We start from the raw sequence: 23,663 nt of genomic DNA, 5'->3' as shown, positions 1-23,663 counted from the left end.
GCAGCAAGAAGGCACTCATGTGTGTTGCGCATCCAGGAGCACCAAGTCCCTGTTGTGTTGGTGGCGAGGTAACAATCATGCTTCCTTCCTCTGTCCTCTCCCCCCAACCTCGCACAACAGAAATGTGATCAAGGTCTCCCTCATCTGATGAGTCTTCCATCAGTTCATCCTCCACTTCTTCCTGGGCTCCTGCACCTTCCTCACTAGTTTGGCTGCTACCATGCGCCCTGATAAAACCATCTCCCCCACCCTCACATGCCTGCCGCCTTGGTGCTGCCGACCGTCTGGACCTTGCAGATGTTAGCCCTTCCGCATACAACTCCTCCTCCTCTACTTCCTCCACCTCCTCTTGTGCCACCACCTGACTCCGAATTCTGTTTAACATGTGCTCCAGCATGTAAATCACCGGAATAGTCATGCTGATAATGGCATCGTCAGCACTAAACATCTTCGTCGCCATTTCAAAACTGTGCAGAAGGGTGCATAGGTCCCTGATCTGAGACCACTCCTCCAGCGTGATTTGCCCCACCTCTGAATCTCGTTGGCCCAGGCTATACGTCAGAACGTATTTCACCAGGGCTTGTCGGTGCTGCCACAGTCGCTGCAACATGTGCAGAGTTGAATTCCACCGGGTAGGCACATCGTATTTTAGCCGGTGAAGTGGCAGGCCCAACGACTTCTGTAGAGATGTAAGTCGCTGAGCTGTGGGATGCGAACGGCGGAAGTGAGCACACAGCGACCGTGCCCTCTGCAGAAGGCCATCTAGTCTGGGATAGTGGGCTAAAAATTGCTGGACAACCAGGTTCAACACGTGAGCCATACAAGGCACGTGTGTGACATTGCCCCGGCGAAGGGCCGCACCCAGGTTTGCAGCATTGTCGCACACGGCCTTCCCTGGTTTCAGGTCCAGTGGAGACAACCATTCATGAAATTGGTTCTCCAGAGCTGACCACAACTCCTCAGCTGTGTGACTCACATTTCCCAGACATTTCAATGTAAAAACCGCCTGATGAAGTTGAGCCCTACTGCCAGCATAGTAAGGAGGTGTGCAGGATCCCTTCTGCGCAGTTAGAAAGCTTGTGGCATGACCAGACAGGCTTTGGGTGCAGGTGGAAGACCGAGAGGAGGTTGAGGAGGCAGAAGCAGTGGAGGAACTTTGACATAAAGAGGATTGACGCACAACTCGTGGGGACGGCAAGACTTGGACAGCAGCCCCTTGTCCTGCTGTCACCATAGTTACCCAGTGCCCAGTCAGTGACATGTAACGCCCCTGTCCATGCCTACTCGTCCAAGTGTCTGTGGTGAAATGCACCCTGTCACACACAGAGTTTCTCAAAAAAGCGGTGATGTTGTGTGCGACATGCTGGTGGAGCGCAGGCACACCTTTCTTTGAGAAGTAGTGCCGACTGGGCATCTGGTACTGGGGCACTGCGACGGACATAAGGTCTCGAAAATCCTCTGTGTCCACCAGGCGGAAAGGCAGCATTTCTGTAGCCAAGAGCTTGCAGATGGTGAAATTCAACCTCTTAGCTTTCTCATGGCTAGGAGGAAATGGTCTTTTACTTGTCCACATCTGAGGGACCGAGGGCTGGCTATTGTGCTTAGACGGGGTTGATAAGGGTGTCCCCGGCAAACTGCCGGTCTGTGAGGAAGATGCAGGCGGACATGTTAGGTTGCCTTGATCCAAAGGTGGTGCTATCGATGTCGGACAGCGCTCAACACCAGCTGCTGTTACCACCTCCAAAGAAAATGATGACCTGCCAATCACGCTGGCTGTTGCGGGTAAAGAGGTGGCAGGTCTGCGCCCCAAAACAGGTGTGACTGCTGTCCCCCCAGTCACAGAGGATGAAGAGGCCACGGATGCACAAGATATGGCAGACGGTGGTTGGCCCAGCCGGCTAGGCCGCATTGTAGCACACTGAGCTTCCCACTGCAACTTATGCTTCATGTCCATGTGCCGGTTCATGCATGAAGTACTCAAACTATGTATTTTTTGGCCTCTACTTAGCTTTTGCTGACAAATGTTACAGATAACACGAGTTGGGTCATCTTTATCGATCTGAAAAAATGCCCAGGCTATGCAAGGCTTAGCACCCATGCGACCTGAAGAGCCACCACGACTTGTGGTGAGAGGCAGAGTTGTGTTTGAGGATGCAGTTGTTGACGTGCTTCCAGTACTACGTCTCTGTCCAGGAAGGCGCAACCTGACCTCGTCGTCACTAGCATCTTCCTCCACCTCCTCTGCTGACCTCATCTCTTGGCTGACTGTGGGTTGACAGTAAGTGGGATCTCCAACCTCATCATCATCACCCTGTGTGTTATCACACCCGTCGTCCTCAGAGCCAACCTGTTCCTGCCCTGACAAAAAATTAAAGTTGTCGCTCCAATCAGGTATTTGAGTCTTATCATCGTCTTCCTCATTGTCTCCACCAACAGGAGTTACAGTTTGGGAATGAGGGTCTACATTATGGTCAGAACCTTCTGCGTCTGGTCCTGGATCCGACTCATAAAGATTCTGGGCATCAGTGCAGATCATTTCCTCGTCTGGATTCACAGAAGCGCTGGAGTCGACCTCTGATTCCCAGGCTATAGTATGAGTAAACAGCTCTGCAGACTCAACCATCTGTTCTACCTCATACTCAGACGGGCAGCTGGAAATTTGGGAGCTGTGAGGAAGCAAGTGCGATTTGGGTGACACCTTTGAGGACTGGAGTATTTGTGATGTTGAAGTTGATGTGGAGGAGAGCCCACTTAAAGGAGCACTTGATATCCGTTGAAGCACCTGCTGTTTTTGTGCCTCATCTGGAATTTGTAGCGATTGGCGTGGCCGTAAGAAAGGGATCTTATCACATTGACCGCTAAAAGAAGTAGACATTTTAGTTTGGCTGGAAGATGGTCTTTCTTCTGCAGATGTTACTGTTGCTTTAACACCTACCCCACGGACACAACCTTTTTTCCCCTTCCCAACACGCCTATTCCCCTTTCCACCAGCAGCAGGCCTTTTTCCACTCATTTTGGTGGTTAACTAATTCACAACTCTGGAGTTGTTTGCACAAAAAAACAATGGATGGTAACCGAGCAGAGCTGAGTGGCCAAACTGTGGTATTAGGCCAAAACTATTGGCTGGGTTAGATGCAGAAAAAAATATATTCAGTTTGCAACCTGATGGAGGTCAGTATAGATGGACTAATAAATCAAGTCCCACACACAGCTAGAAGCCCAAATATTTTTTCTGAGGTACTGTACATGCAGATAAAAATTAGTTTTAATTTGCAACCTGATGGAGGTCAGTATAGATGGACTAATAGAGAAAGTCCCACACACAGCTAGAAGCCCAAATATTTTTTCAGAGGTAGATGCAGAAAAAAATTGTATTCAGTTTGCAACCTGATGGAGGTCAGTATAGATGGACTAATAGAGAAAGTCCGACACACTGCTAGAAGGCCAAATATTTTTTCAGAGCTAGATGCAGAAAAAAATTATATTCAATTTGCAACCTGATGGAGGTCAGTATAGATGGATTAATAGAACAAGACCCACACACAGCTAGAAGCCCAATATTTTTTCAGAGGTAGATGCAGAAAAAAATATATTCAGTTTGCAACCTGATGGAGGTCAGTATAGATGGACTAATACAACAAGTCCCACACACAGCTAGAAGCCCAATATTTTTTCAGAGGTAGATGCAGAAAAAAATATATTCAGTTTGCAACCTGATGGAGGTCAGTATAGATGGACTAATACAACAAGTCCCACACACAGCTAGAAGCCCAATATTTTTTCAGAGGTAGATGCAGAAAAAAATATATTCAGTTTGCAACCTGATGGAGGTCAGTATAGATGGACTAATACAACAAGTCCCACACACAGCTAGAAGCCCAAATATTTTTTCAGAGGTAGATGAAGAAAAAAATATATTCAGTTTCCAACCTGATGGAGGTCATTATAGATGGACTAATACAACAAGTCCCACACACAGCTAGAAGCCCAAATATTTTTTCAGAGGTACTGTAGATGCAGATAAAAATTAGTTTTAATTTGCAACCTGATGGAGGTCAGTATAGATGGACTAATAGAGAAAGTCCGACACACTGCTAGAAGGCCAAATATTTTTTCAGAGGTAGATGCAGAAAAAAATATATTCAGTTTGCAACCTGATGGAGGTCAGTATAGATGGACTAATACAACAAGTCCCACACACAGCTAGAAGCCCAAATATTTTTTCAGAGGTAGATGAAGAAAAAAATATATTCAGTTTGCAACCTGATGGAGGTCAGTATAGATGGACTAATACAACAAGTCCCACACACAGCTAGAAGCCCAAATATTTTTTCAGAGGTACTGTAGATGCAGATAAAAATTATTTTTAATTTGCAACCTGATGGAGGTCAGTATAGATGGACTAATACAACAAGTCCCACACACAGCTAGAAGCCCAAATATTTTTTCAGAGGTACTGTAGATGCAGATAAAAATTAGTTTTAATTTGCAACCTGATGGAGGTCAGTATAGATGGACTAATAGAGAAAGTCCGACACACTGCTAGAAGGCCAAATATTTTTTCAGAGCTAGATGCAGAAAAAAATTATATTCAGTTTGCAACCTGATGGAGGTCAGTATAGATGGATTAATAGAACAAGACCCACACACAGCTAGAAGCCCAATATTTTTTCAGAGGTAGATGCAGAAAAAAATATATTCAGTTTGCAACCTGATGGAGGTCAGTATAGATGGACTAATACAACAAGTCCCACACACAGCTAGAAGCCCAAATATTTTTTCAGAGGTACTGTAGATGCAGATAAAAATTAGTTTTAATTTGCAACCTGATGGAGGTCAGTATAGATAGACTAATAGAATGATGCTATGCCCAAAAGATTTTACTTCACTAGGTGCAGTAAAAAAATTGGTATTCTATACACAGGTGGTATATCTTGCAACACAGATAGGCTACTCCACTGACTAACACACTCTGCAATAGGCCAAAAAGGATTAGCTTTGCTAGATTCAGCCAAATGCTGTGAAAAAAACTTGCACAGCACTGGCACAGACCTGCCTGGCAAAAACTGATAGGAACTGATGTAACCTAGTCCTGAAAAGGACTCCAATTACAATTAGTCTTTACTCCCACAACCTATCTATTTAAGAGCACAGACCTCCCTGATAAAAGTCGTAGGAAATGCTGTAACCTAGTCCATAAAAGGACTGCAATCACAACTATTCCCTAGTCCCAAGCTATCTGTATATTTGTGCGAAAATTGGCTTGAAATTAACAAGGTATAGCGCACACAGCAACAGCGGTGCCGTCTAACACGCAGCTGCAGCAGTGAGAAAATGGTGGCGACGGGGAAAATGGCTTGGTCTTATAGGGCAAGGACATGTGACATACACTGCCAATGACACATGCCCTTGCTTGTGTGAAAAAAAGCACTTCGCTCCGTGTGTGCGCTGCTGATAGGCTGACAGATTGCACCTCCCCACTGCAAATGCGGGAAAGAGAAAAAAAAATGGAGATCTTCATTGTTCCTGCAGAGATCCATCCCCTGCCCCTTCCCCCCACCCCGCTGTACACTCAAACTGCGTATTAACATTAATTTTCATCATTACTGAGAAAAAATCCAGTTATGATTTTGGTGCACGAACAGTTATCGAACACAACCTCGAACAGCCGAATTTTTCTCAAATTGTTCGTGTTCGCCGAACGGCTCGAACACCGCCCAGAACAGCTGGAATTTGAGATTTGCGAACAGTTCGAGTAGAAGAACGCTCATCTCTAATACTGACCTCCATCAGGTTGCAAACTGAATATAATTTTTTTCTGCATCTAGCTCTGAAAAATTATTTGGCCTTCTAGCAGTGTGTGGGACTTTCTCTATTAGTCCATCTATACTGACCTCCTTCAGGTTGCAAATTAAAAATAATTTTTATCTGCATCTAGCTCTGAAAAAATATTTGGCCTTCTAGCAGTGTGTGGGACTTTCTCTATTAGTCCATCTATACTGACCTCCATCAGGTTGCAAATTAAAAATAATTTTTTGTCTGCATCTAGCTCTGAAAAAATATTTGGCCTTCTAGCAGTGTGTGGGACTTTCTCTATTAGTCCATCTATACTGACCTCCATCAGGTTGCAAATTCAAAATAATTTTTTGTCTGCATCTAGCTCTGAAAAAATATTTGGCCTTCTAGCTGTGTGTGGGACTTTCTCTATTAGTCCATCTATACTGACCTCCATCAGGCTGCAAATTAAAAATAATTTTTATCTGCATCTACCTCTGAAAAAATATTTGGCCTTCTAGCTGTGTGTGGGACTTGTTCTATTAGTCCATCTATACTGACCTCCATCAATTTGCAAACTGAATATAATTTTTTTCTGCATCTAGCTCTGAAAAAATATTTGGCCTTCTAGCAGTGTGTGGGACTTTCTCTATTAGTCCATCTATACTGACCTCCATCAGGTTGCAAATTAAAAATTATTTTTATCTGCATCTAGCTCTGAAAAAATATTTGGCCTTCTAGCAGTGTGTGGGACTTTCTCTATTAGTCCATCTATACTGACCTCCATCAGGTTGCAAATTAAAAATAATTTTTTGTCTGCATCTAGCTCTGAAAAAATATTTGGCCTTTTAGCAGTGTGTGGGACTTTCTCTATTAGTCCATCTATACTGACCTCCATCAGGTTGCAAATTAAAAATAATTTTTATATGCATCTACCTCTGAAAAAATATTTGGCCTTCTAGCTGTGTGTGGGACTTGTTCTATTAGTCCATCTATACTGACCTCCATCAGGTTGCAAACTGAACATAAGTTTTTTCTGCATCTAGCTCTGAAAAAATATTTGGCCTTCTAGCAGTGTGTGGGACTTTCTCTATTAGTCCATCTATACTGACCTCCATCAGGTTGCAAATTAAAAATAATTTATATCTGCATCTAGCTCTGAAAAAATATTTGGCCTTCTAGCAGTGTGTGGGACTTTCTCTATTAGTCCATCTATACTGACCTCCATCAGGTTGCAAATTAAAAATAATTTTTTGTCTGCATCTAGCTCTGAAAAAATATTTGGCCTTCTAGCAGTGTGTGGGACTTTCTCTATTAGTCCATCTATACTGACCTCCATCAGGTTGCAAATTCAAAATAATTTTTTGTCTGCATCTAGCTCTGAAAAAATATTTGGCCTTCTAGCAGTGTGTGGGACTTTCTCTATTAGTCCATCTATACTGACCTCCATCAGGCTGCAAATTAAAAATAATTTTTTGTCTGCATCTAGCTCTGAAAAAATATTTGGCCTTCTAGCTGTGTGTGGGACTTGTTCTATTAGTCCATCTATACTGACCTCCATCAGGTTGCAAACTGAATATAATTTTTTTCTGCATCTAGCTCTGAAAAAATATTTGGCCTTCTACCAGTGTGTGGGACTTTCTCTATTAGTCCATCTATACTGACCTCCATCAGGTTGCAAATTAAAAATAATTTATATCTGCATCTAGCTCTGAAAAAATATTTGGCATTCTAGCAGTGTGTGGGACTTTCTCTATTAGTCCATCTATACTGACCTCCGTCAGTTTGCAAATTAAAAATAATTTTTTGTCTGCATCTAGCTCTGAAAAAATATTTGGCCTTCTAGCAGTGTGTGGGACTTTCTCTATTAGTCCATCTATACTGACCTCCATCAGGTTGCAAACTGAATATATTTTTTTCTGCATCTACCTCTGAAAAAATATTGGGCTTCTAGCTGTGTGTGGGATTTGTTCTATTAATCCATCTATACAGACCTCCATCAGGTTGCAAACTGAATATAATTTTTTTCTGCATCTACCTCTGAAAAAATATTTGGGCTTCTAGCAGTGTGTGGGACTTGTTGTATTAGTCCATCTATACTGACCTCCATCAGGTTGCAAATTCAAAATAATTTTTTGTCTGCATCTAGCTCTGAAAAAATATTTGGCCTTCTAGCTGTGTGTGGGACTTTCTCTATTAGTCCATCTATACTGACCTCCATCAGGTTGCAAATTAAAAATAATTTTTATCTGCATCTACCTCTGAAAAAATATTTGGCCTTCTAGCTATGTGTGGGACTTGTTCTATTAGTCCATCTATACTGACCTCCATCAGGTTGCAAACTGAACATAATTTTTTTCTGCATCTAGCTCTGAAAAAATATTTGGCCTTCTAGCAGTGTGTGGGACTTTCTCTATTAGTCCATCTATACTGACCTCCATCAGGTTGCAAACTGAATACAATTTTTTTCTGCATCTACCTCTGAAAAAATATTTGGGCTTCTAGCTGTGTGTGGGACTTGTTCTATTAGTCCATCTATACTGACCTCCATCAGGTTGCAAATTGAATATAATTTTTTTCTGCATCTAACCCAGCCAATAGTTTTGGCCTAATACCACAGTTTGGCCACTCAGCTCTGCTCGGTTCCCATCCACTGTTTTTTTGTGCAAACAACTCCAGAGTTGTGAATTAGTTAACCACCAAAATGAGTGGAAAAAGGCCTGCTGCTGGTGGAAAGGGGAATAGGCGTGTTGGGAAGGGGAAAAAAGGTTGTGTCCATGGGGTAGGTGTTAAAGCAACAGTAACACCTGCAGAAGAAAGACCATCTTCCAGCCAAACTAAAATGTCTACTTCTTTTAGCGGACAATGTGATAAGATCCCTTTCTTACGGCCACGCCAATCGCTACAAATTCCAGATGAGGCACAAAAACAGCAGGTGCTTCAACGGATATCAAGTGCTCCTTTAAGTGGGCTCTCCTCCACATCAACTTCAACATCACAAATACTCCAGTCCTCAAAGGTGTCACCCCAATCGCAATTGCTTCCTCACAGCTCCCAAATCTCCAGCTGCCCGTCTGAGTATGAGATAGAACAGATGGTTGAGTCTGCAGAGCTGTTTACTCATACTATAGCCTGGGAATCAGAGGTCGACTCCAGCGCTTCTGTGAATCCAGACGAGGAAATGATCTGCACTGATGCCCAGAATCTTTATGAGTCGGATCCAGATCAGACGCAGAAGATTCTGACCATAATGTGGACCCTCATTTCCAAACTGTAACTCCTGTTGGTGGAGACAATGAGGAAGACGATGATGAGACTCAAATACCTGATTGGAGCGACAACTTTAGTTTTTTGTCAGGGCAGGAACAGGTTAGCTCTGAGTACGACGGGTTTGATAACGCACAGGGTGATGATGATGAGGTTGGAGATCCCACTTACTGTCAACCCACAGTCAGCCAAGAGATGAGGTCAGCAGAGGAGGTGGAGGAAGATGCTAGTGACGACGAGGTCAGGTTGCGCCTTCCTGGACAGAGACGTAGTACTGGAAGCACGTCAACAACTGCATCCTCAAACACAACTCTGCCTCTCACCACAAGTCGTGGTGGCTCTTCAGGTCGCATGGGTGCTAAGCCTTGCATAGCCTGGGCATTTTTTCAGATCGATAAAGATGACCCAACTCGTGTTATCTGTAACATTTGTCAGCAAAAAATACATAGTTTGAGTACTTCATTCATGAACCGGCACATGGACATGAAGCATAAGTTGCAGTGGGAAGCTCAGTGTGCTACAATGCGGCCTAGCCGGCCGGGCCAACCACCGTCTGCCATATCTTGTGCATCCGCGGCCTCTTCATCCTCTGTGACTGGGGGGACAGCAGTCACACCTGTTTTGGGGCGCAGACCTGCCACCTCTTTACCCGCAACAGCCAGCGTGATTGGCAGGTCATCATTTTCTTTGGAGGTGGTAACACCAGCTGGTGTTGAGCACTGTCCGACATCAATAGCGCCACCTTTGGATCAAGGCAACCTTACATGTCCGCCTGCATCTTCCTCACAGACCGGCAGTTTGCCGGGGACACCCTTATCAACCCCGTCTAAGCACAATAGCCAGCTCTCGGTCCCTCAGATGTGGACAAGTAAAAGACCATTTCCTCCTAGCCATGAGAAAGCTAAGAGGTTGAATTTCACCATCTGCAAGCTCTTGGCTACAGAAATGCTGCCTTTCCGTCTGGTGGACACAGAGGATTTTCGAGACCTTATGTCCGTCGCAGTGCCCCAGTACCAGATGCCCAGTCGGCACTACTTCTCAAAGAAAGGTGTGCCTGCGCTCCACCAGCATGTCGCACACAACATCACCGCTTCTTTGAGAAACTCTGTGTGTGACAGGGTGCATTTCACCACAGACACTTGGACGAGTAGGCATGGACAGGGGCGTTACATGTCGCTGACTGGGCACTGGGTAACTATGGTGACAGCAGGACAAGGGGCTGCTGTCCAAGTCTTGCCGTCCCCACGAGTTGTGCGTCAATCCTCTTTATGTCAAAGTTCCTCCACTGCTTCTGCCTCCTCAACCTCCTCTCGGTCTTCCACCTGCACCCAAAGCCTGTCTGGTCATGCCACAAGCTTTCTAACTGCGCAGAAGGGATCCTGCACACCTCCTTACTATGCTGGCAGTAGGGCTCAACGTCATCAGGCGGTTTTTACTTTGAAATGTCTGGGAAATGTGAGTCACACAGCTGTGGTCAGCTCTGGAGAACCAATTTCATGAATGGTTGTCTCCACTGGACCTGAAACCAGGGAAGGCCGTGTGCGACAATGCTGCAAACCTGGGTGTGGCCCTTCGCCGGGGCAATGTCACACACGTGCCTTGTATGGCTCACGTGTTGAACCTGGTTGTCCAGCAATTTTTAGCCCACTATCCCAGACTAGATGGCCTTCTGCAGAGGGCACGGTCGCTGTGTGCTCACTTCCGCCATTCGCATCCCGCAGCTCAGCGACTTACATCTCTACAGAAGTCGTTGGGCCTGCCACTTCACCAGCTAAAATGCGATGTGCCTACCCTGTGGAATTCAACTCTGCACATGTTGCAGCGACTGTGGCAGCACCGACAAGCCCTGGTGCAATACGTTCTGACGTATAGCCTGGGCCAACGAGATCCAGAGGTGGGGCAAATCACGCTGGAGGAGTGGTCTCAGATCAGGGACCTATGCACCCTTCTGCACAGTTTTGAAATGGCGACGAAAATGTTTAGTGCTGACGATGCCATTATCAGCATGACTATTCCAGTGATTTACATGCTGGAGCACATGTTAAACAGAATTCGGAGTCAGGTGGTGGCACAAGAGGAGGTGGAGGAAGTAGAAGAGGAGGAGTTGTATGCGGAAGGGCTAACATCTGCAAGGTCCAGAGGGTCGGCAGCACCAAGGCGGCAGGCATGTGAGGGTGGGGGAGATGGTTTTACAAAGGCGCATGGTAGCAGCCAAACTAGTGAGGAAGGTGCAGGAGCCCAGGAAGAAGTGGAGGACGAACTGATGGAAGACTCATCAGATGAGGGAGACCTTGATCACATTTCTGTTGTGCGAGGTTGGGGAGAGAGGACAGAGGAAGGAAGCATGATTGTTACCTCGCCACCAACACAACAGGGACTTGGTGCTCCTGGATGCGCAACACACATGAGTGCCTTCATGCTGCACTACCTGCAACATGACCCTCGAATTGTGAGAATTAGAAATAATCCTGACTACTGGGTTGCCACACTGTTAGATCCCCGGTACAAAAGTAAATTTGCAGAAATTATTCCTGCCATAGAAAGGGATGCACGCATGCAGGAGTATCAGCAGAGACTGTTGCAGAATCTTACATGTGCTTTTCCACAAAACACCAGTGGTGCACGTAGTGAATCTCACAGTTCCAACTTGCCAACCGTGGGACCGTCAAGTGTTCAGCACTCAAACCGTAACAGAACCACAGTATCTGCTGGTAACATCAATTGTGCGGAATAATTTCACCACTTTTTTAGCCCATCCTTTGCAAGGCCACAGGAGACAAGAAGTCTGACACATAGTCAACGCCTAGAGACGATGGTAGAGGAGTATCTCCAAGTAAACATTGAAGCAATGACTGTGTCACTGGACCCTTGCTCTTTTTGGGCTTCCAATCTGGATAAATGGCCGGAGCTAGCCACTTACGCCTTGGAGATCTTGTCATGCCCCGCAGCCAGCGTTCTGTCTGAACGTGTGTTCAGCGCTGCTGGTGGTGTGCTGACAGATAAGCGCACGCGGCTCTCCACTGATAATGTAGACAGACTCACGTTCATAAAGATGAACAAATCATGGATCCGAAATGACTTTTCTACCCCTGTGTCATCCTGGGGAGAGTAAATGCTTGATGATTGGTTAAAATCACCCTACCAAACGTTTTAAGCTTTCAAATTACTAATCATGTTTATCTGTATCTTGGCTGGAAAATAATTTGGGCTTTGTAGCAGTGTGCACCACTGATTCTATTAGGCCATCTATAATAAGCTCCACCAGATTTAAAATTACTAATCATGTTTATCTGTATCTTGACTGGAAAATAATTTGGGCTTTGTAGCAGTGTGCAGCACTGATCCTATTAGGCCATCTATACTAAGCTCCACCAGATTTAAAATTAATAATAGTTTTTAGCTGCATCTAGCCCGGAAAATAATTTTGGGGCTCCGAGATGCTCAAGACACATAAGTGCCTTCTTGCTGCACTACCTGCAACATGACCCTCATATTGTCAGAATTCGAAGTAATCATGACTACTGGGTTGCCACACTCTTAGATCCCCCAAACTTTTCGATCAACCTTTTCATTTTAATAAAGACCAAAAAAATGGTCATTTTTGAAATTATAAGCATTAGCAGGTTATTAGAAACTGAAATCAAACAGTTTTCAACTCAAAACTTTATTCTAGGTGATGTTACATTTTCACATAGGACCCCTTGTTCGAAAGGAGCTTCTGAACTCTCTCTTCCATTGAATTTGTCAGGTTTTGGATGGTTTCTGCTTCAATTGTTTTGCATGAGGACATAATACCCTCCCAGAGCTGTTGCTTAGATGTGAACTGCCTCCCGCCATCATAGACACTCCTTTTGATGATGCTCCAGAGGTTCTGAATGGGGTAGAGGTCAGGGGAGCATGGGGGTCACACCATAAGCTTGTCCCCTTTTATGCCCATATCAGCCAGAGATGCAGATGTTTTATGTGCAGCATGAGATGGTGCATTATCATGCAAAAAAATGATCTTGCTGTGAAATACACGGTTCTTCTTCTTGAACATTATGGAGTTCATCTTTAGCGCCTTCAGGGATCCTAAAGGGGCCGACAATCTCTCTCCCCATGATTCCAGCCCAAAACATTACTCCACCTCCTCCTTGTTGGCGCTGTAGCCGTGTTTGCGTGGGGTGTCCATCAACCAGCCATCCTCCACTCCATCCTTCTGGACCATTGAGCGCTGCACGGCACTCATCCGTGAACAAAACAGTTTTGAAATCAGTCTTCATGTAATGTTTGGCCCACTGGAGCCGTTTCTGCTTGTGTGAAGTGGATAGAGGAGGTCGACAGGATGGCGTATGCACAGCTGCAAACCTCTGAAGGACCCTGCATCTTGTTGTTCTGGGGACGTTGGAGGCACCAGCAGCTTCAAAAACTTGTCTGCTGCTATGACAAGGCTTTTTTTGCCGCTGCTCTTTTAACCTGCCGTAATTGCCTGTAGGAAAGAGTCCTCAATTTGCCCTTATCAGCACGCACACGTGTGTACTGTGAATCAGCTACATACTTCTTGATTGCCAAGACACTTCATCCTGATCATCGCACAATGTTGATTGTAGTCATGCCTTGACCTAAACACTCCACAATTTGTTGCTTCTCAGCAGGCGACACATCCTTTTTCTTTCTCATTTTGGCAGAAAATGTAGGCTGCTTAATAATGTGAGACAGCCTTCTTAAGTAGTCTTGCCTTTCATTGGACACACCTGCCAAACTAATTAGCACAGGTGTCTGCAATTGCTTACAGTGATATAAAGAGCCCTGACACACATCACCATCAATAAGTTTAACTGACAAACAAACAAATTCTTCCCTTATCACTCCTAAACACTTTTTGCATAATAATTTGGAACACAGTGTACATGTGCTTTTCCACAAAACACCAGTGGTTCACGTAGTGAATCTTACAGTTCTAACTTGCCAACCGTGGTCTGTATGGAGTTGTTCAATAAAGGGCCCAAAATTAAGATAACATAGATGGGAGAGGTCTCTATGAATAGGAATTCCTAAGTATTTGATACCCTGTGAGGGCCAGGCAAAGGGAAAGTTGGACTGGATGGAATCCTATATGGATTTGGGGAGGGAGACATCGAGGGCCTCAGACTTCGCTGCATTGATTTTAAAATTTGACCATGTAACAAAGTGATCTATTTCAGCCATAACAGCATGGATGGATATATGTGATTGAGTGATATATACTAGGACATCATCAGCAAATAGAGAGCACTTGTACTCGGTGCCTCCCACCTCAATCCACCTAATATTGGGGTTATGGCGAATTGATGAGAGCAGGTGCTCCGTCACTAGGATGTATAAGAAAGGGGACAGAGGACATCCCTGCCTTGTCCCATTGGTGATTGTTCTGATGCACCCCCTGGGCCTTGGGACACCCGGAGCCGGACCCTTTTTGGTGGATGCTGGTGGTTGTAGTCTTCGTGGCGGCGACCCGGTTCCGTGGCTCAGGGTGGTCAAACCAGTGGCGGAACTATTTATGTGGTTTTGATGTTTAAATGTCCGACTATGCCACCCGTGGATTGCGGTCAGAGTGAACCGCCGCTGCAGGGCAGACCGCTGAGGCTGGTGTTGTGGGTGCAGCAGAGCGTAGCATAACTCCCCACGGGAGGAGTATAGCCTCAGGGCAGTGTATGCGGAGGATGGGGGTGATGGTGCAGGGCAGCAGCAGTAACGACACGGAGTCAGTGATGCAGTCCAGGGCCTTTACTCACAGTTCTTATTATCCAGACCACGTCTGCAGGTAACGGCTGCCCACGTCATACTGTGCTCACCAGGTGAGGGGCTCAGACAACTCCCAGATAACTTTGGAGCGCTTCACAGGACCCCCTTTGTGTGTCCTTTGTCTGGCCTTTCTTACCAACCCTTCTGTCCGGCTGCCTCGGGCCTTCTCTTGGTAAACTTGGAGCCAGTTTCCCTGACCCTATGTGGTGCCTTCCTAGCGGGTGTAGCGAGGGGCTGCGCCACATATAATGTCACAGCCTCCGGTTTCTAGCTGAGGGTCGTTTCCTGCCTCCACTAGTTTCGGGGACCGGTCTCCCCCTTTGGCCTGACCCCTCCACGCAGGTGGATTCGGGCGTGCGGTGGCGACTCGCCCGTCCGCACCCCTGGGATCCCTTCATTCCTCATTCCTGGAGCCTTCTCCGCTCCTCTTCCTTCCTTCTCCCTCTTCCAGGCCTGGGCCTCTGTTACTAGGCCCGCCTCCGGAGCAGAGCTCATGCAAAGCCCCTGCTCCCTGCCACTTCTGCTCAGACTTCTCTGCACTGAACTAAGATGGTGCCCACCTTTTATACTCCCTTCTCAATGCACCCAGGAACTGCTTCCTCCCTGCTCCTGCACTACAGGGTTCCCCTTCCTCAGTGTTCCCAACCCCCACTCCAGCCAGGGACAGGGACTGTCGTGCCCATCTCAGAGGCATATTGGTCGCCCTGCCCCACGGCAATGTGGTGTAATGCATGCAGGTGTCGGGTTCTGATCCACACTCCATCCTTACCTGAGAGTGAGATATCACACCTCTGGGTGAGGTGCAATACCTCTGTAGCAACCGAGCCCTCAGGGTGCTACAGTTCCATTTATCTTCAGCCTAGGTGACGTACTGTGATACAGGGCCGTGATTTTGGCTATAAAAGGGTCCTCTAGACCCCTACCCCAAGCTTTTTAAGAGAATCATATGTGGCGTGCCAGGAGACTCTATGGAATGCTTTCTCAGCATCTAACGAGAGTATCTAATTACAAATTTTTAACTGCATCTAGCCCAGGAAATACTTTGTGCCTAGTAGCAGTGTCTGCTAGTCAGCGGATTATCCCGGCTGTTAAGCAAGCTACACCACCTGTAGTTTGGACACTTAATTTTTTCAAAGGAATTGCTTCGGGACCACAGGATACTCAGTGAAGAGCATCAGGAGGCACCCCAAGGCATAGGGGCTGGGACTGGCAGTAGGATGCCTTGCGGTGGACAGCCGAGCTCGATCCTTATAAAAGCTTTTTAACTGCAGCAGCTTTAGTGGACGCTACTGGAGCTGGAATTACGCGGCTGCTGGCATGAGACTTGCCCTCCAATAGATCCTTGTAAATGGATTTAAAGTGTATTCATTCAAATTAGAGAGACAATTTAAATTAAAAAGCTTAGAGCTGCCTCCACCACAGGGGGGCTCGCTCGACCCACCAGCGGACAGGCACCAGTATTGGGAGAGGGGGGCTGGCCGTCAGGGTTCACCACGGCTCTGGCACAAACCCGGCGACACGGAGGTGGCACGGGCAGGAGCGGACTGAACGTGTCGGCTTCTCACTTTTTGGATTTTAGAAGGGCATGACATGCCTATATCTGTGTCTCTCCCTCCTTTTACTCCTCCACCTCTTTTCTTTTCGCATGACTATATGTACTTGTCACTTTTCCATGTGTTAGTTGTGTCTTCTGAGCAGTTTGTCAGCTTTTGGACACCTTTGAAGGTGTTTTCTATGTGTTTCTATGTGTTTTTGTTTGCCTGCCATTGGTTTTAACGGTGTTCGAAGGTGTTCGACGAACAGTTCGACGAACAGTTCGGCGAACACACGGGTGTTCGACGAACCGAACTCGAACACTACGGGGGTGGCTCAACACTACAGAGGACATCCCTGCCTTGTCCCATTGGTGATTATGAAAGGTGCTGAAAATGTTCCATTTATCTTCAGCCTAGGTGACGAATTGCGATACAGGGCCGTGAATTTGCCTATAAAAGGGACCCCTAGACCCCTACCACTAGCTTTTTAAGAGAATAATATATGGCGTGCCAGGAGACTCTATGGAATGCTTTCTCAGCATCCAACTAGAGTATCTAATTACAAATTTTTAACTGCATCTGGCCCAGGAAATACTTTGTGCCTAGTAGCAATGTCTGCTAGTCAGCAGATTATCCCAGCTGTTACGCAAGCTACACCACCTGTAGTTTGGACACTTAATTTTTTCAAAGAAAATGGTTCGGGCCCCCGGGACACTCAGTGTAGAGCATTGGGGAGGCACCCCAAGGCACAGGGGCTGGGACTGGAGGTAGGACGCCTTGCGGTGGACTGCCAAGCTCGGTCCTTAAAATAGCTTTTTAGCTGCAGCAGCTTTAGTGGACGCTACTGGAGCTGGAATTACCGCGGCTGCTGGCATGAGACTTGCCCTTCAATAGATCCTTGTAAAAGGATTTAAAGTGTACTCATTCAAATTAGAGAGACAATTTAAATTAAAAAGCTTAGACCTGCCTCCACCGCAGAGGGGCTCGCTCGACCCACCAGCGGACAGGCACCAGTATTGGGAGAGGGGGGCTGGCCGTCAGGGTCCACCGCGGCTCTGGCACAAACCTGGCGACACGGGGGTCGCACGGGCAGGAACGGACTGGCCGTGTCGGCTTCGCACTTTTTTGGTTTTAGAATGGCATGACATGCCTATATCTGTGTCTCCCCCTCCTTTTACTCCTCCACCTCTTTTCTTTTCACATGACTATATGTACTTGTCACTTTTCCATGTGTTAGTTGTGTCTTCTGAGCAGTTTGTCAGCTTTTGGACACCTTTGAAGGTGTTTTCTATGTGTTTCTATGTGTTTTTGTTTGCCTGCCATTGGTTTTAACGGTGTTCGATGGTGTTCGACGAACAGTTCGACGAACAGTTCGGCGAACATACGGGTGTTCGACGAACTGAACCGAACTCGAACACTACGGGGGTGGCTCAACACTAATAGAGACCCTATTCTTTTTTTCTGTGTAGAAGCTATTTGCATGTTTTTACCTTTGCTGCATGTATACCAACCTAAACCAAGCTCACATTTTGTGTTTTTATCCTTTTTACCTTTGTCTGTTTTTTCTTAAACCCTCTTAGCTGTACTACTTTTTTTTTGTCTGTTACAATGTATGGAATTTTTCTTACTTCACTTGCTACTCAGTTTTTTTCAGTATTGTATGACTTATTACTTCTAATTTCGGACTATTCTTTCTAAATTATCTCAGTCCATGCTCTTCATAACAACATCACTGTTCGCTGGACATTCCCTTAGTACATTGGAAATTCCACCACACCGACATTCACATTTAGTAATATTTAGCTATTTCTAAAGTTATGCAACTGAACATATTTATTTTTTTTGGAATTATCACACCTTTTTTAAGCCATTATCTTACTAGAGATGCTGCATAGCTAAAACTTACTACTTCACAGATTGGTGCATCTGAATCATATTTTTAGTGTCAAGAATGAGATCAGAAAGGTTTTTCTCCAAGAAAGGCTTTGGAAAAGGCTGTGGTAATCTCCCAGGACAGAATCCTGTCTTTAAGGGCAGAGACAGACTGCTGTATTTCTCGTGCGAGGATCGCATTGTAAACCTCATACTGGCCATTTGCTCTCCTGACCTGAGCTTGACAGCTGCATAGATACATCACCTTGTCATGCTCAGGTCAGGAGAGGTGCCGGCCAGTCCATTAAGTGTGATGCGATCCTCGCACGAGTTATACAGCAGTACGTCTCTTCCCTAACACTAAATAAATGATACATGTACAATAATTGTTACATTTAAAAAATATATATTCATTTTAATTTTTAATTAATTAAAAAATTGTTAATTAAGTATTTATATTAGAGCAAAAACAAAAGTCATGGCCAGAAAGTCTTCTAATGTGAAAGCGTTTCTTACCAAGTACTCCAACTGTACAGCTGAGAATAATTATGAGTATTAAGAGGAAAACTATGATTGTGACAATCAGAACATTACTTTGTTTCTTTTCAATGTGTTGCATTCTTGGACCTGTAACAAAATAACAGAAAATACATTAATTTTTTTTTTGTCTTTTAGATAACTGAAAATATACCTTTATCTTTGTGTCGCGAGTTTTGTTTTGAGGTAACAGCACATCTTTTGCTGTACATGACCCAGGACCATTTTAATAAATGATCTTTACACAGCTCCAAATAAACTTGTATTAATATCTAAAAAATGACAACATTGCAATATTGTCTTATTTCATTATAAGCATATTGTCTATTTTGTAGGCCTGATGCTGATTTTTTAAGGAGGTTGTCCACTACCTGGACAACCCCTTTTTACATGCTCACATGCTTCTCACTCTGTATTTCTTATTTTTTATAGCCTACAGATAGTAGATGGGAGATAATGTAAGAATATAGCACACACTGATTGGCTGCAGTGCTGTCATCATGACTTAAGGCTTCAGACAAAAAGACATTGTGGAGCAGTGACAGTCTTAGCACAGGACCCTGAGAGGGCGATTAATGGACAGTTGTTTTTTTTTATAATAAACTGCATCTAGAAAAAATGATTTTCTGAAACTAGAAAACCCCTTTTTTAAATGACTAAAAATAAAAACAATAGGCTCAATACAGTGGCTAATATGAACTTACCAGTTGTTTCTCCATTAGTAATATCCAACTGTGAATGACTGGATTCCAAGGGAAGATTTAGAAGAGCATATTCAACACGACCTTCCATACTTTTGATTAATTTTAATTAATTTAAAATCAGATTATTTTCATAGATTTGCTAGAAAATAAAAAAAAATTGAAGTGATAAAAGTATAAAGTCCATTTAATGATGGGAATAATTTAAATTTGCAGCTCACGCTGCCCAGCCAAACCTCAAATAGTCAAGGGATAATCTATAACATTATTATTTTATTATTATTATTATTGTTATTAATAGTAGTAGAGATGAGCACATTTATTTGAGTGGAATTGAATTCTCCTTGAATTCTACAAAAATCTGTATTCTCCAGAATATGTTTTTGTTTTTCCCAATTAGTTCCACGTGAATTCAGCCATATTATAGCCAAGGTTGACCATCATTTTGCTGAACCACAGAGGGTTGGCGAAATGTTTTAAAAAATATATAATACTCACTTCACTGCTCATCCGTCCAGCCGCTGTTCGGTCCTTTGTACCTTCTCCTTCCCCTGAGCCCCGGATCATCTTCAGCCTGCTTTACTCTATGCCTGGCCTTCAAGCATGAACAAACCTTTGATGTCACTACGGTACCTCCCTAGAGGAGCTGAGTTGAGAACAATACATAGGGTAACGCAGTCTGAAGAAGACGCAATGCGATGGTTAAGAAGAGGCGCAGAGGACTAGACTGGGTACAATGGGACAGGTGAGACATGTGACAGGTGAGTGGTGAGGGGAGTATTAATTTTACTTTTTATATCTTATATTGCCTTCGATGTGGGGTGTATCAAAACCTCAGCGCACAATAAGATTGTGCTGCAAATCAAATTTCCCTGTAAAATCCACCTTATTTGGCAAAACCAAATCTTGGCAGATTTGATGTTCTCTGATTATTAGCCCTATTACTAATAATACTATTAACAATAAAAACTGTACTATTTAAATTAGCCCTGTAAAGATTTGTACATCATTAGGTTTTTCACTTTTGCTTTTTTCTCCCCTACTTCCACCAGCAGTTCAGGAATTGTTTTAATTCTTTTTTTTTAACTCATTCATCATTTGAAAAAGCAATTTGACAACTATGTTTTTTGAGTGAGTACAATTACAACCATACCAGACTTACATAGGTTTTATATGCTTTGCTACTGTTGCCCACAAAAAACTATTTTTTACAATTATTTTTTTTTTTGCATCACCATACATTGAAAAGTACAACTTTTCTTGTTGTTGTTTTTACTAGTGTTGAGCCACCCCCGTAGTGTTCGAGTTCGGTTCGGTTTTCCGAACACCCGTGTGTTCGCCGAACTGTTCGTCGAACACCTTCGAACACCGTTAAAACCAATGGCAGGCAAACAAAAACACATAGAAACACATAGAAAACACCTTCAAAGGTGTCCAAAAGCTGACAAACTGCTCAGAAGACACAACTAACACATGGAAAAGTGACAAGTACATATAGTCATGCGAAAAGAAAAGAGGTGGAGGAGTAAAAGGAGGGGGAGACACAGATATAGGCATGTCATGCCCTTCTAAAATCCAAAAAGTGAGAAGCCGACACGTTCAGTCCGCTCCTGCCCGTGCCACCTCCGTGTCGCCGGGTTTGTGCCAGAGCCGCGGTGAACCCTGACGGCCAGCCCCCCTCTCCCAATACTGGTGCCTGTCCGCTGGTGGGTCGAGCGAGCCCCCCTGTGGTGGAGGCAGCTCTAAGCTTTTTAATTTAAATTGTCTCTCTAATTTGAATGAATACACTTTAAATCCATTTACAAGGATCTATTGGAGGGCAAGTCTCATGCCAGCAGCCGCGTAATTCCAGCTCCAGTAGCGTCCACTAAAGCTGCTGCAGTTAAAAAGCTTTTATAAGGATCGAGCTCGGCTGTCCACCGCAAGGCATCCTACTGCCAGTCCCAGCCCCTATGCCTTGGGGTGCCTCCTGATGCTCTTCACTGAGTATCCCGTGGTCCCGAAGCATTTCCTTTGAAAAAATTAAGTGTCCAAACTACAGGTGGTGTAGCTTGCTTAACAGCCGGGATAATCCGCTGACTAGCAGACACTGCTACTAGGCACAAAGTATTTCCAGGGCTAGATGCAGTTAAAAATTTGTAATTAGATACTCTCGTTGGATGCTGAGAAAGCATTCCATAGAGTCTCCTGGCACGCCATATATGATTCTCTTAAAAAGCTTGGGGTAGGGGTCTAGGGGACCCTTTTATAGCCAAAATCACGGCCCTGTATCACAATACGTCACCTAGGCTGAAGATAAATGGAACTGTAGCACCCTGAGGGCTCGGTTGCTACAGAGGTATTGCACCTCACCCAGAGGTGTGATATCTCATTCTCATTTAAGGATGGAGTGTGGATCAGGACCCGACACCTGCATGCATTACACCACATTGCCATGGGGCAGGGCGACCAATATGCCTCTGAGATGGGCACGACAGTCCCTGTCCCTGGCAGGAGTGGGGGGAGGGAACACTGAGGAAGGGGAACCCTGTAGTGCAGGAGCAGGGAGGAAGCAGTTCCTGGGTGCATTGAGAAGGGAGTATAAAAGGTGGGCACCATCTTAGTTCAGTGCAGAGAAGTCTGAGCAGAAGTGGCAGGGAGCAGGGGCTCTGCATGAGCTCTGCTCCGGAGGCGGGCCTAGTAACAGAGGCCCAGGCCTGGAAGAGGGAGAAGGAAGGAAGAGGAGCGGAGAAGGCTCCAGGAACGAGGAATGAAGGGATCCCAGGGGTGCGGATGGGCGAGTCGCCACCGCACGCCCGAATCCACCTGCGTGGAGGGGTCAGGCCAAAGGGGGAGACCGGTCCCCGAAACTAGTGGAGGCAGGAAACGACCCTCAGCTAGAAACCGGAGGCTGTGACATTTTATGTGGCGCAGCCCCTCGCTACACCCGCTAGGAAGGCACCACATAGGGTCAGGGAAACTGGCGCCAAGTTTACCAAGAGGAGGCCCGAGGCAGCCGGACAGAAGGGTTGGTAAGAAAGGCCAGACAAAGGACACACAAAGGGGGCCATGTGAAGCGCTCCAAAGTTATCTGGGAGTTGTCTGAGCCCCTCACCTGGTGAGCACAGTACGACGTGGGCAGCCGTTACCTGCAGACGTGGTCTGGATAATAAGAACTGTGAGTAAAGGCCCTGGACTGCATCACTGACTCCGTGTCGTTACTGCTGCTGCCCTGCACCATCACCCCCATCCTCCGCATACACTGCCCTGAGGCTATACTCCTCCCGTGGGGAGTTATGCTACGCTCTGCTGCACCCACAACACCAGCCTCAGCGGTCTGCCCTGCAGCGGCGGTTCACTCTGACCGCAATCCACGGGTGGCGTAGTCGGACATTTAAACATCAAAACCACATAAATAGTTCCGCCACTGGTTTGACCACCCTGAGCCACGGAACCGGGTCGCCGCCACGAAGACTACAACCACCAGCATCCACCAAAAAGGGTCCGGCTCCGGGTGTCCCAAGGCCCAGGGGGTGCATCAGAACATTTTCATCACCTTTGACAATCACCAATGGGACAAGGCAGGGATGTCCTCTGTCCCCTCTCTTATACATCCTAGTGACGGAGCACCTGCTCTCATCAATTCGCCATAACCCCAATATTAGGTGGATTGAGGTGGGAGGCACCGAGTACAAGTGCTCTCTATTTGCTGATGATGTCCTAGTATATATCACTCAATCACATATATCCATCCATGCTGTTATGGCTGAAATAGATCACTTTGTTACATGGTCAAATTTTAAAATCAATGCAGCGAAGTCTGAGGCCCTCGATGTCTCCCTCCCCAAATCCATATAGGATTCCATCCAGTCCAACTTTCCCTTTGCCTGGCCCTCACAGGGAATCAAATACTTAGGAATTCCTATTCATAGAGACCTCTCCCATCTATGTTCTCTTAATTTTGGGCCCTTTATTGAACAACTCCATACAGACCACGGTTGGCAAGTTAGAACTGAAAGATTCACTACGTGAACCACTGGTGTTTTGTGGAAAAGCACATGTACACTGTGTTCCAAATTATTATGCAAAAAGTGTTTAGGAGTGATAAGGGAAGAATTTGTTTGTTTGTCAGTTAAACTCATTGATGGTGATGTGTGTCAGGGCTCTTTATATCACTGTAAGCAATTGCAGACACCTGTGCTAATTAATTTGGCAGGTGTGTCCAATGAAAGGC

The 23,663-nt window shown here is 45.4% G+C and overlaps 1 protein-coding gene across 4 annotated transcripts in view; it reads right to left on the bottom strand.

The window, feature by feature from the left end:
• LOC141271249 (killer cell lectin-like receptor subfamily F member 1) overlaps window positions 1-23,663 on the bottom strand; it is a 67,061-nt gene that overhangs the window by 25,200 nt on the left and 18,198 nt on the right. For 2 of the 4 annotated variants that reach the window (XM_073681370.1, XM_073681368.1), the window contains exons 2-3: window positions 19,454-19,592; window positions 18,729-18,839 (exon numbers count right to left, since the gene is read on the bottom strand). In XM_073681370.1, coding sequence (XP_073537471.1) covers window positions 18,729-18,839; window positions 19,454-19,541 — 199 coding nt within the window. In that variant the 5' untranslated portion in view covers window positions 19,542-19,592. Of the gene's footprint in view, window positions 1-18,728; window positions 18,840-19,453; window positions 19,593-19,948; window positions 20,097-23,663 lie in introns of all 4 variants that reach the window. The other 2 variants (XM_073681369.1, XM_073681371.1) reach the window with 2 other exon arrangements.

Source organism: Phyllobates terribilis, unplaced genomic scaffold (genome assembly GCF_046119375.1).
Source record: "Phyllobates terribilis strain yellow unplaced genomic scaffold, ASM4611937v1 Scaffold_5__5_contigs__length_657084704, whole genome shotgun sequence".
NCBI classification, from domain to species: domain Eukaryota; kingdom Metazoa; phylum Chordata; class Amphibia; order Anura; family Dendrobatidae; genus Phyllobates; species Phyllobates terribilis.
This window is presented reverse-complemented; position numbering and strand designations above follow the sequence as displayed.